Source organism: Peromyscus eremicus, chromosome X (genome assembly GCF_949786415.1).
Source record: "Peromyscus eremicus chromosome X, PerEre_H2_v1, whole genome shotgun sequence".
In the NCBI taxonomy this organism is placed as follows: Eukaryota; Metazoa; Chordata; class Mammalia; order Rodentia; family Cricetidae; genus Peromyscus; species Peromyscus eremicus.
In genome coordinates, this window is record NC_081439.1 from 95,102,239 (window position 1) to 95,115,062 (window position 12,824).

The 12,824-nt window shown below is 40.9% G+C and overlaps 1 protein-coding gene and 1 pseudogene across 1 annotated transcript; one reads left to right on the plus strand and one right to left on the minus strand.

The window, feature by feature from the left end:
• Positions 1–7,138: 7,138 nt before the first annotated feature.
• Positions 7,139–7,944, minus strand: LOC131899367 (14-3-3 protein epsilon-like; annotated as a pseudogene).
• Positions 7,945–9,236: 1,292 nt separating this feature from the next.
• On the plus strand, positions 9,237–10,758 carry LOC131900147 (periphilin-1-like). Its single transcript, XM_059251516.1, has one exon. It carries the CDS (start codon positions 9,237–9,239, stop codon positions 10,311–10,313), a length of 1,077 nt encoding a protein of 358 aa, XP_059107499.1. The 3' UTR covers positions 10,314–10,758.
• Positions 10,759–12,824: the final 2,066 nt, after the last annotated feature.

Below are 12,824 nucleotides of genomic sequence, written 5' to 3' on the forward strand. Positions count from 1 at the left end.
TGCTGAAATGAAGCCACATACACACATAGCCAAGAAGAATGGACAGCTGAATTAAAAAAACATCAACAATTTCCAGAATTTAAAATCCTGAATCATGACATGAAACTAGTGGAATTCAGGTATTTCTGGTATATAGACTGCTCTCACCCAATGTGAGGTTGAACTGTTGACCTTGTGTACATTCTACTTCACAAATGAGTCTGTCAGATACGCTAAGCCTATAGGCTGAAGATGATGCCCCAACACTGCGGAGAAACCTCAGATGATTGTCCAGGCAGCTGGCTGTTTCTGTCAACTCACAAGTTTTTGGAAGTTGCTTGCATATACTTCCTGTTTTTATTTTTTTTTTGTTAGCTAATACTATTTCCTTCTTGGGTCTCTGAGGGAGTTGAAGATTAGTTAGTTATAGTTGACGATTAATTAGGATAGAAAGTGAATTAGATACAATAGAATAGATAATGGAATTATTTTCTCTGAATTTGTCAAATACAAATGAACTAGACATTGTTTAGGTATTTATTAATTGTATATATTGTATATAGTTATTGAACTTTTGTATATAGTTTTTCTTATGTTAGTTATAAGCTTTTTCTTTTTTCCTTTTTATTAAAATAGAAAAGGGGAAATATGGTGATATTTTATTTGTATTAAATTGTTATTTGTATGTTAATAAATAAAGTTGCCCGGGGGTCAGAGCTATTAGCAAGCCATAGGAAAGCAGGGCAGTGGTGGTGTATACTTGTAATCCCAGCACTTGGTATGCAGAGCTGGGTAAGTCTCTGTGTGTTCAGGGATACAGTCATTATTGGACACACATGCCTTTAATCTCAATACCAAGCAAGGAAAACCTGGAGGCCTATACAGACAGGCCGTGACGAGGCGGTCATGTGGTTGGGTTTACAACCAATGAGAAGGCAGAACAGGAACACTATATAAAGACATTAACACAGGGGTAGTGAGTTTGGAGAGGTAGGACCACTGCAGGAGGAAGGGTAAGGTTTTAGCTCTTAGCTCTGACCTCTTGGCTTTCTTCTTTGCATTGGTTCTGTGTTTCTTATTTAATAAGAAGGTTGGTTGCATCTACAATAGAGGACCAGCCTTTTGTGTCAGGGTGTGTGCTTAACTGCCTTCTAGTACATAGCATCTTTCTCCTCTTTCTTGTCTATTTCTTGTCTCTCTATATTGAAGAGACTGGAAAGTTGGAAGAGCTGCTGCAAGCTGCAAAAATACATGAAGAAGGATTTCAGCTGATTATGACAAGCTAATACCTTGAAGAAGCCAAGGGCCTTCCAGAGGTCAAGCTGAGGCTCAAGGAGTCTTGGTGATACTGGCTTTTGATTGTAAGCCATTTCCTGCTATGAATTTCTCGTGTGCTATTGTAGCTTTTCCATCATTCTTTGGGCACAATTTCCCCTCTATTAAAGGGATATTTAGATAACCTTCTGGGCAGTAACAGCCAGGATTCCTAATTTCAGGCCTTTCTGTAATTATTATCATAAGCAGCATCTGGCCAGGACCATCCCCAGATGGATGAAAATATCTTATCCGAGATACCTCTGTACTCTTTAAGAACAGAATTAAGCATCTAGACTATCTGTTTGAGAAGGCCTGGCAGATGTGCTAATTAAGTTTAACCTTCTCCTTTCCAAAATCTTACCTCTAGTTTTAGATCCACCCTTAAGAATTAACTCAGAACTAAAGGGTTCCAACTTACAGGTACATCTAGCTGTGATGAAAGTTGCCTAGTCAAGTTGCCTAGCGACTGAGCATACTTGCCAGAAACTGTGGGAGCAGAGATATCTTGGAGAGATAAGGGTCAAAGGGATAAAAGGGCAGTTTTATTTTCAGAGAAGGACTAGATTTAAAAGAGAAAAGAGAATGGAAGAACTAGATGGGTAAGAACTGGAGAGGAACAAATTGAGATGGGAAAGAACTGGATTGAAGGGCTAGAAGAGAGTAATAGAGGAACGAGATGGAAGATGAGGAAGAGCCAGATGGGGAAGAACAAGATGAGGAGGAACAAGATGAGAAAGAAGGAGATGGGAGAGGAGCTGAAATGGGGAAGAACTAGATGGATGAGGACCTAGATGGGGCGGAACTAAGATGAGAGAATTAAGAGAGAGCTTAGAGGTCAGCAGGTAAATGTAGAGAGAAATCAGGCAAGAAAGGAGCTAGGCATGAGAGCAGAACTGAAGCTGTGTAGACAGAATTTTATCCCAGAGGAATAAGGTAGACAGACAAAAGAGCTCGATGTACTTAGATTCTTTGCCCCAAAATAATTCTCGCCATTCATAGCTTCTCTTATGGGCCCCTGGGAAGATGATTATTAAGGCTGGTCCTTAGTAATATTCAAGAAAAAGCATTTCCAATCTCGTTGACATTTTGTTAATAAGACAGGAGACATACAAAGTAAACAGAAAGCAGAAGTATTTAATTTTTCTTAGTATTGACTGAAATGTTTAGCTTTTAGAGAGGCAACATTCAAATTCTCACCTAACTATTCTACTTCAGTGAATCAGCCATTTGAAACAACTCTCTCCCTCTCTCACTCACTCTCTTCAGGAATACTGTCATCTGCTTTAAGCTTTCCATCTCTTTAGAAATTCTCTCTTCACTATTTCATAATCTCAGCTACTCTCTGATATTTATTAAACTTAGGAAGTCTTCACTGGATGTGTTGCATACTCTAGACTTGTTATGGACAAGGTGTAGATAGCAATCTATTTGTCCTTTTGTCTATGCTTGTTCTCTGGAGCCAGAGATATCTATATATCTTCTCTTGTTGCAGGATATTCGATCACACTGTGACACTCTTAGACTATGTTAATAGTGTTAACGTTGAATGAGGGGGTGGAACCAGTGGCTAACTGACTGGAATTAGCCATAGAGAAGCCAGGAGTACAGATAGGGAAGTTGGACAGGAAGGAGGAGGGAGGGACTTGGAACTCAAGAGCTCTCTTTGACCTGGGACATGTGGATAGAAGGTGTACTGGGTGGGTCTCTGGTAAGAAAGAGAAGGTCAGCTGGTCACTCCTCCTGTGCTTCTTTGATCCATAAGGTTTTGACCCAATATCTGATCCTCGAGTTTTCATTGGTAATGGACCCATTTAGCAAAACACAACATTCTCTTATCATTTCAAGATTTTTTGTGCTTATGGTAATACATTTTTTATAATCATTTATTCCTTCAACAAAATATCGTAAGTACTCACTATGTGTTCTACTATCTTTAAAATGTTGAGGTTATTTAAATCATCTTAATTTTCCAGAAAGTATATACTTTTCCCTATTTGCCTGGTCTTTACTCGTATGTTTAAACATTTTGTTTTCATTAAGCTATATTTAACTACAGTTTATGTTTCATATCTAATAATTCTAATGTATAATGATCCACTAGCCTAAATTTTCTATTGTCTTTTTCAGTCTTGTTTCCTAAATTAGGTAAGAATTTTTGTATATATAACATTATCATTTCTCAGAAAAAATTCAATGGAATGTTTGAGAGCTGAGAGAAAGGACATTCCTCTAAATGATTTGAGTTTTCTTCTGTGAGTCTGGAATCTATATGAATTAAATTCTTGGTTTGAGGTTTTGTGGCACAATTAAGTTAGTGTGAATTAGACTTACTCATATGTGTACCTCTTTGTGGTTATGAATTCTGAGGCTTTATTTTTGTACTCACTAAAAAGGTTGATACTAGCAAATTTACCTGTAGTTCTCCAGGCTTCTCTCTTGGGGTTGGATTGTCCATGAGGGTTTACTTCTTAGTTTGCCTTATGCTGGAGTAAATTTTCCTGTCCTAGTCTCATGGGGGATCTTCTGTTGGGCTTTGAAGCCCTTGAATTTCCCCATGATTCTGAGAGTTAACTCAATCTCACCCAATTCTCTTGGAAGCTAGTCAGTTGAAGTTCTCAGAGATTTTACCATCATTCATTGCTTAGCCTAAATATTCTTTTGTTTTGTCAGTAAGCAGGTATCGGTGGAGACTTTAGGTTATTTTTTAGTATTTTTATGTTTTGCATTTGAAGGTTTATCCAGGTCATCTAATTCTCTATCAAGACCATTGTTCTTTTTTAATCCATCAGGACACTGTTGGTTTTAGACTGCATCACCATAAGATTCACCTTGTTTGAAGTCTCACTCTGAAATATCCACCCTTAATATTTTCATCAAGAAAGATCTCATTAAAGGGAGATTGATTTAACTCATCCTGTTCTCTGACAAGAGTAATTCAATAGACACAAGTACATTAATAAGTTTTGATTTATTGGCTAAATATCAAATTACCTGACATTGTTATTCAGCAAACAGGAGTATCATAAACTCATATTAGCAAAGTTTTTATAGACTCAAAAGAAGACAAATATCAGATTTCAGAAGCTTTCTGGTTGTAGCGATGCCCGCGTTACTACCCATTCACCATGTCCCAGCGAGAGGCTGAGGATTAAAAAGAGAGACAAGACAGAGGGTCATTCCTCTCAGTAGAATGCCCCCTATTGAAGGAGGGAGGAGGCCTTAAATACAGACTTACAGTACAGTGGAAGAACCTGGGAGGGCAAAAGTAGGCTACAGGTGTTTTACATTCTAGCATTCCACCAATATGCAGGAATGAAACCGACAGGGAATTAGCATAGGGAGGACATCTGATCAAGGTCAGCAAGCAAGGTAACAGCTCCCCAAAAACGGGGGCCAGGGCCCAACATCTGGTTACTGTGTTCCAAATTAATTTCTGTCTTTTCTAGGTAAAACAAAACAAAACAAACCAAAAGCCCCCTATAAAAAACCCAAACTGTTGCTAGAGAATTTTTCTCCAGCTCCCGCCACCAAGTCCCGCCAGTCCCAGAGCCCACTTATAAAATAAACACACAAACTCTTATATTATTTAAACTGCTTGGCCATTAGCTCAGGCCTGTCATTGTCTAGCTCTTACTCTTATATTTAGCCCATTTCTATTAATCTTTACTTTGCCACATGGCTTGTGGCTTACCGGTACTTTACATCTTCCTTGTCCTGATGGCGGCTGGCAGTGTCTCCCTCACTCAGCCTTCCACTTCCCAGAATTCTTCTCTTTGTCCTGCCTATACTTCCTGCCTAGCCAATGGCCAATCAGTGATTTATTTACTGACCAATCAGCAACACATTTGACATACAGACCATCCCACAGCACAAACCCAAAACAAAACAAAAAATAAGGTCAATGTTGGAAAAATCAGTCTGAATTCTAATCAATGAAAGTATCTGAACTCAACTCTGAACTCTGGATTCCTATTCCATTGTTTATACTACTTTGCATCTGAGGCAGTCTGTGGGAATTGCTTCATCCGCCATGTGGGTCCCAGGGATTGAACTCAGGTCATGAGGCTTGGCAGCAGGTGGGGGATTTGTAGCTTAAGTTTTTCTGCCTGGCCCACAGTCAGGGCAAATCTCTCTCACCTGCCAGTCCCACAGCCACTCAGACCCGACCAAGTAAACACAGAGACTTATATTGCTTACAAACTGTATGGCCGTGGCAGGCTTCTTGCTAACTGTTCTTAAGCTTAAATTAATCCATTTCTATAAGTCTATACCTTTCCACATGGCTCATGGCTTACCGGCATCTTCACATGCTATTTGTCATCGTGGTGGCTGGCAGTGTCTCTCTGACAGTGTCTCTCTGACTCAGCCTTCCACTTCCCAGCTTTATTCTCCTCCTTGTCCCGCCTACACTTCCTGCCTAGCCAATGGCCAATCAGTGTTTTATTTATTGACTAATTAGCAACACACTTGACAAACAGACCATCCCACAGCAGGGATTGTGTGCCCAGCTCCCACTTCCATGCTGGGATTTGGTCTGCCTTGGGCTTGCACAGGTTTGTTTTCTTTTTCAAGGTGTTGCAGTTTGTGTGAGTTCATATGTGCATCTGCCCTACTGTGTCCAGATATTCCTTGTATTCCTCCACCACCTCAGATTATTATACTCTTTCTTTGTCCTCTTCCTCAATGATCTCTGAACTTTGTGAGGGTAGGATGAGGTACATAGGTTCCCTTTAGGGCTGACCATTCTTCTGTCTCTTATTCTCTGCACCTTGGCCAGTTGTGGGCCACGATGTTAACCACCATTTACTGTAAATCAAAGCTCCTTAGATGAGGGATAAGAGATACATTATTCTACGGCTCTAATGATAAGTCAGTTTAATACGATGTCCATTTAGCAGCATGATAGTGGTAAGTTCTCCCCTAGGGCCTATGACTGCTAGCTGTATGTTCTTGGTCTGATAACTGTGCTAGTATGGGTTTCATCTTGTGGAGAGGAACTCAAATCCAATCAAAAATGGTTGGTTACACCAATACTGTTTGAGCTACTATTACACCAATGGCCATGTGTTAGGCTGATCATTGTTGTGGCTCATAGGTTTCATAGATAGGTGTGACTGATGATTACTGCTCTCCTTTGGTAGCTTGCATAGCACCTTCCAGCACATGAAAAGTAGCCAGCAGGGATGAAACATTTAGGTCATTACCAACTTGATTCTGCCATGTTCTATGACTCAAATATGGGTATCTTCAGCAATAGGGTTAGTGAAAATAAAAGACCACATTGTTATGACATTACGATTTTTTCCTATTATATAAATTAATTTTAATTCATTTTACATTTTCAATATTTTAAATAAATATTTTATAAGCTTGTATTTTAAGGTACTTTAATTTTTGCACTAGTGAAATTTATTAGAATATTATGATTTTTGCTATTATATAAATTAATTTTAAAAATTCATTTTACATTTGCCTCTATCGTGCGATTAATCTTTCTTAGATGCATCACCTAGAAGTCTAATGGCTTTCAAACATCATTTCCATTTCTAATGATGATGTTGCTGCCTGTGGCTGGAGCAATACAGTAATGCTGAAACAGCCTCTATGCAGTCCTGTTAGTGTCGTAAAGAACCTAAAAGCTGGGACCAGTAAAATCCACAGAAATTCACTCTTGCCTTTAAGAACTTCTGAAAACTGTTTTTTGTTTTAAAAAAGGGGGAGGGGAGAAAAGAAAGAAAAACAACAGGGCAGGAATCTAAATTCTGAGACCAAATATGAAAGTCAAATTTGCTGGTTCTCAGTGACAATGGGGAACTTCCCAGGGAAGCGGAGGGGAGGGAGGGTGGTCAGAGATGTGTTCTCTTGTTTGCTTTATTGTGTCTCACTGATTTTCACCTTCCACATACTGCAGCACTTCTTTATTCTGCTCTTCACCATCGCCCTGCATGTCTGAGGTCCAGAGCATCAGGTTATCAGGTAGCAGCTGCATGAAAAGCGTAGAGTCCTTATAGCTTTCTTCACTCAGTGTGTCCAGTTCTGCAATGGCATCATCAAAAGCTGCTTTTGCCAACCTACAGGCATGGTCGGGGGAATTAAGAATTTTATAGTGGAACATGGAAAAGTTGAGAGCAAGACCTAAACGAATGGGGTGCTTTGGAGGGGGTTCTGTCATGGTGATGGCACTAGCAGCTTAGTAACCCATGAGGGTGTTTTCTGCAGCCTCCTTCCTGTCATTTCCTGTGGCAAACTCGGCCAGATACCTGTGGTAGTCCCCTTTCATTTATAATAGAAAACCTTGGACTCGCCAGTGTTAGCTGCTGGACTGAGGTGTTTGTCCAGTACATCCAGGATGTCACAACAGATTAACTTGATCTCAGTTTTAACCATTTGCCGGTACTTCTGAATCATCTTTAGTTTGTCCTCTCCTCCCTTGTTTTCTTCCTTCTCTTTAATGCTGCTGATTATTCTCCAGGTTGCTCTTCTGGCTCCAATCACATTTTTATATGCAACAGATAAAAGGTTTCCTTCTTCAACTGTCAGCTCCACATCCATCCCTGCTGCTTTCTTCATTGATTCCATCATTTCATCATTTCACCAGGCCTGCTCTGCCAGCTTTGCCTGGTACACCAGATCCTCCAAATCATCCATAGTGGCAGCGGCTCCAGCAGGTTATGCACAAAGGATGGAAGCAGATAACTTCAACTCTCAGCTTCTCGCTCCTAGACGGAGCAGTAAAAATGGCGGTGCTTCGTATATTTATGTCTTACTTAATTTTTAAAATTTTAGAAATGAAAATACAATCACATCCTTTCCTTTTCTGTTTCCTTCCATTCCATATTCTCTCCTCCTGGGTGTCTCTCAAATTTATGATCTCTTTTCCTTAATTTTCACACACACACACACACACACACACACACACACACACACACACACACACACGCAAATATATAAATACAATCTTATGAGTCTATTTAATGTTACTAGTATATGTATATGATTCAGAGCTGACCACTTGATATTGGGAACCAGTTAAAAGGGTCATCCCTGGGGAAGACTAATTCTTTAGCAGCCTGTTGGTTTTTGTTTTTTTTTTTATTATTATTTTTTGGTTTTTTCGAGACAGGATTTCTCTACGTACCTTTGCGCCTTTCCTGGAACTTGCTTTGCAGACCAGGCTAGCCTGGAACTCACAGAGATCCGCCTGCCTCTGCTTCCCGAGTGCTGGGATTAAAGGCCTGCCCCACCACTGCCCGGCAGCCTGTGGTTCTTTGTTTAGGGGTGGAACCTTGTGAGATTTACTACTTTCAAGTTAGCGTATTGATGGGAATTGTCCTTGTTCAGTTTTTGTTTAGGCAATCATATCGTTGAAATATCACGGGTGAAGCTTCCCTTCCATTTCTGGTTCCTACAAACTTTCCTCCTCCTCTTAATGATGCTCCCTGTGCCTTAGGCACAGGAGTTGTGGAATATATATATTGGGGATAGACGACCCACAATCACTTGTTCTCTGAATTTGAGTGTTTGTGGTTTTCTGCAATGGTCTCTCTGTGTTGCAAAGAGAAGCTTTTTTTGGTGAGGGGTGAGAGCTACACTTATTTGTAGTAAGTGGAATTCACTTAGGAATTGTACTGATTTAGTCAAGTGGTAGTACTGCGTTCTCCACTAGGAGGCATGACCTCACTAACCCCAGTTAATTTCCTAGCTTTCAAGTACCTGGCATGCTTTCCGTGCTGTTTAGTGGTCCTAAGTATAATTAGAGAGCTGTTGGTGGGCTTTCAGCAGCAACGGTGGAACGTACGTGTTGGAGAGTTCCAAGGACGAATTTTTAGACAATAACAGATTCTTGAACTCAGCCATGAGTATGGTTAGAAATTGAAAGTGAACAGGAAGGGAAGTACACATTTCTGTTCACAGAAGTCCAGTGGCTTCCACGAGATGAGATGTGGTCTGAAGGATGGTGTGACTACAAGCGACTTCCAGGAAATCAAGTGCAGGGATGCTGTGACTACAAGCGACTTCCACGAAAACAAGCGCCTCCTTGGAACCATCCCAGTGATGGCAACGGTGGATTAATTAACGTGACGAAGAGACCGCCTCTGGCAGACAAGACATCATCTCTGCTAGCCAGACCCGATGAAGGAGGCTACAGTAGATACTACTGTCACGTTGATTACCAAAAATGGGATGAGGGCCGCTGTTTTTCTCAGAATCCAAGAAGTGGCCCACCCTACAAAAGAGGCCCTTATGGCTACCTATGGTCAAGCGATGAGTATGCCACAAGCCGACAGCCTCAATACAGGGCCATGAGAAACGGCTTTAGAAGAAGACGTTTGTATTCTTCCCATTATTCAAGACAACGAACTCCCCATAAACGGGGCGCTCCATTTTTGAGAGAATCACATGTGGGCGGGAAGGACTCCCTACACAGCAGATTTGGCTCCAGTCTCAGCAGTAGAAGCAGGATGCGCTCCTTCCATCAGTCTCGACATCGATGTAAAGAGAGAGCCATCCAGTTTTTGAAAACATCAAGAGATACTGTGCCTTCAGGTTCTTCATCCAAGGTGTTAAAAAGCCCCAGCCGCCTGACTGAGAAGGAACAGGCTGATGCTGCAAACAAGTGGGCTAATGAAAATCCCAAGAAGTCAGAAGAAAATCACTTGGCTGAAATGTCCGAGTTTGAGACGGGATCCAAGGCACCATTATGTATCAACCAGACAGAAGAACCCGAGTCCAACACAACAGCTGGCACAGAATTGTGTGAAGACAGCCAGCTTAGCAGTCGCTCAAAAGCGATTGCATCAAAAATCACGGAGATTGAGAAGGTTTACCGACAAGTCTGTGAAACTTTCGGGATGGTGGTGGAAAGGCTGGTTGAAAAGGATCGTTCCTTAGAAAAATCTATACAGTTTGCAATGAAGCAGAGTTTGCATGAAATAGGTGAGCAACATGTTGAAGAACTCAAGCATTTCATTATGGAGTATGATAATTCTACTCCAGATTTTGGAGACCCTTTTTAGAAGAATTAGGGCTCGGTTCAAACAAATTTTTAAAGCTTCTAGATTTTTCCCTTTGGACTTTTGAAATCCTTACTATTTTGTGATGAAGAGAAATACTTTATGATAACTGACCCCGTTGCTAGTATCAAATAAACATCTACAATAGTTTTTAAAGTCTCTTAATTAGAATGTTTTCCCTATGTGTAGAATCGTCTAATCCATCTTCATACATCCCCTCCCTTCCAAAAATAATGTTCAATTAATTTTTTAATGTTTGAAAAGGCAGTTCTGGAGAGCAGCTCTCTGTACTTAACTCATGATCAATAGTCTTCCATGGTGTGCTGGTCTCCGGGGTATAATTTGTAGTTAGAGGTCATTCCAGGTTGCATCATAGGCATTGTTAGCATTTTGAGTTGAGTTTGACTTGCTGCCTGCTTTTTTTCTGCTTTGTAACTTTCAGTGGTGTCAAAATATGCTATCTTAAAGAAGTAGAACTTAGCTGTCTTGCAATATTTGCTTTGAGAATAATTCTTCTTTTGTATAGGAAAGAATCACTTAAAAAAATCTCTAAAGGACACATTAAAACAAAACCTTCTTCTGAAGTCATTGAACTTAGTGTGTCTCTTCTATGAAGTGAGGCTCCTAACTGCTCTCTCTGAACAACATTATAGATAAGACTGATAGGAGGGAGTAACCTGAGATACAAGATGCATTTTAATTTGAAATTTCTCAGAAACCCTTCTGGTAGTGATAAAAAATTAGACTATACAACAACCTGGAGTTTTGTTTTAGGCCTGTTCTTTATCAAAGAGGGACCTGACAAGGAGCTCATGATTGGGATAAAATGATAGATTTCTTTGTTAATTTCCGTGATCTTAGTTCTGTAGTTAGAGAATCTCCCTCTTCACAAGTGTTATCATAGAAACAAGGCAGAATAAGGCATCACACCACAGGGAATGGGCTCTAAAAATGCAGTTCATGAGCTAGGAAACAAGGAGGACCCTTAGAGGGACACATGGATCACCTTGGGAAGGAGAAACAGAGGATATCTACATGAGTAAACTGGGGGTGAGGGGGCAGTGGGCTAAGGGGATGGGGATTGAGAACATGGTTAACCTAGGGGAGTTGGAGTGGGAGAGTAATGAAAGAGATATCTGGATAGAGGGTGTCATTATGGGGCTAGGGAGAAACCTGGTGCTAGGGGAATTCACAGGAATCCACAAGAATGACGCCAGATTAGACTCCTAGCAATATTAGAGAAGGTGGCTGTACTGGCCTACCCTGGTAATCAGATAGGTGAATACCCTAACTGTCATCATTGAGTCTTCATCCAGTAACTGATGGAAGCAGGTACAGAGATCCACAACCAAGCACCAGGCCAAGCTCCAGGAGTCAGTTGAAGAGAGGGAATAAGAATGAGGAAGACAGGGTCAGGATCATGATAGGGAAACCTACAGAGACAATTGGACCAAGTTTGTGGAAACTCACGAACTTTAGACCAACAGCTGTGGAGCCCTCATGGGACTATACTACCCTCTGTATGTGGGAGAAACCTCTTTGAGGGGCCCCTGGCAGTGGGATCAGAATCTATCCCTGGTGCATGATCTGGCTTTCTGGATCCCATTACCTATTGGGACACCTTGCTCACCCTTGACACATGGTGGAGGAGCTTGGTCCTGACTCAACTGAATTTACCAGGCTTTCTTGTTTCCCCATGGAAGGACTAACCCTTTTGGAGGAGGGGATGGGGGGTTAGGAAGAGAAGGAGGGCGGAGATCGAAAAGGGATGAGAGGGGGATCTGTGGTTGGTATGTAAATTGAATTAAAAAATTAAAAAATAAAGCCATTTCGTGTACCCAGGACAAGACCTGGTCCCATTGCCAGGGGATTGGATGAGGAGAACTTGCAGGGAAGCAGGAGAAGGGGAGGGAGGGAGAACTGGGGTTGGTAAGTAAAATGAAAAAAAAAGCATATAAAAAATTAAAATAAAAAAAGAAATGTGGCAGAAGACAGCAAGGCCAGCAGAGCTCCCTTCACCATGTAAGTGAGTCAGTGAACAAGCGAAGAGAAAATTAGGACATTCCACTCACTTCTTGATCCTTCCCAGCTTAACACTGAGCCAAAATACACAATATGGGACAATAGGTACATTAAAAATCATGGTTTTAATTACAACCCAATTTCATTATCTCCTTTTTTTGAGTCAAGGTTTTACAGTCTGGACCTAGCTAGACTGGAAATTATTGTGTAGACCAGGCTGGCCTCAAAATCACAGAGATCCCCCTGCCTCTGCCTCCTGCATGCTGGGATTAAACACATGTGCTACCATCCTCAGTATTCTGTTGGTTATGGCCAAGATGTAAGAGTTATGATGCACACTTGTAGGCAGAGTATTTTTCCTCTGGGCCTCCAGCTCACAAATTAAAAAATGACATGGAGACATACTATTAATTATGGAAAGCTCAGCCTATAGCTTATGCTTGTCCCACTAGCTCCCATAACTTAACCCATTTATATCAATCTATGTTTTGC

What these genes read in the sequence shown, in the direction of transcription:
- LOC131900147 (XM_059251516.1), top strand. Translation starts at nt 9,237, where the DNA reads ATGTGGTCTGAAGGATGGTGTGACTACAAGCGACTTCCAGGAAATCAA.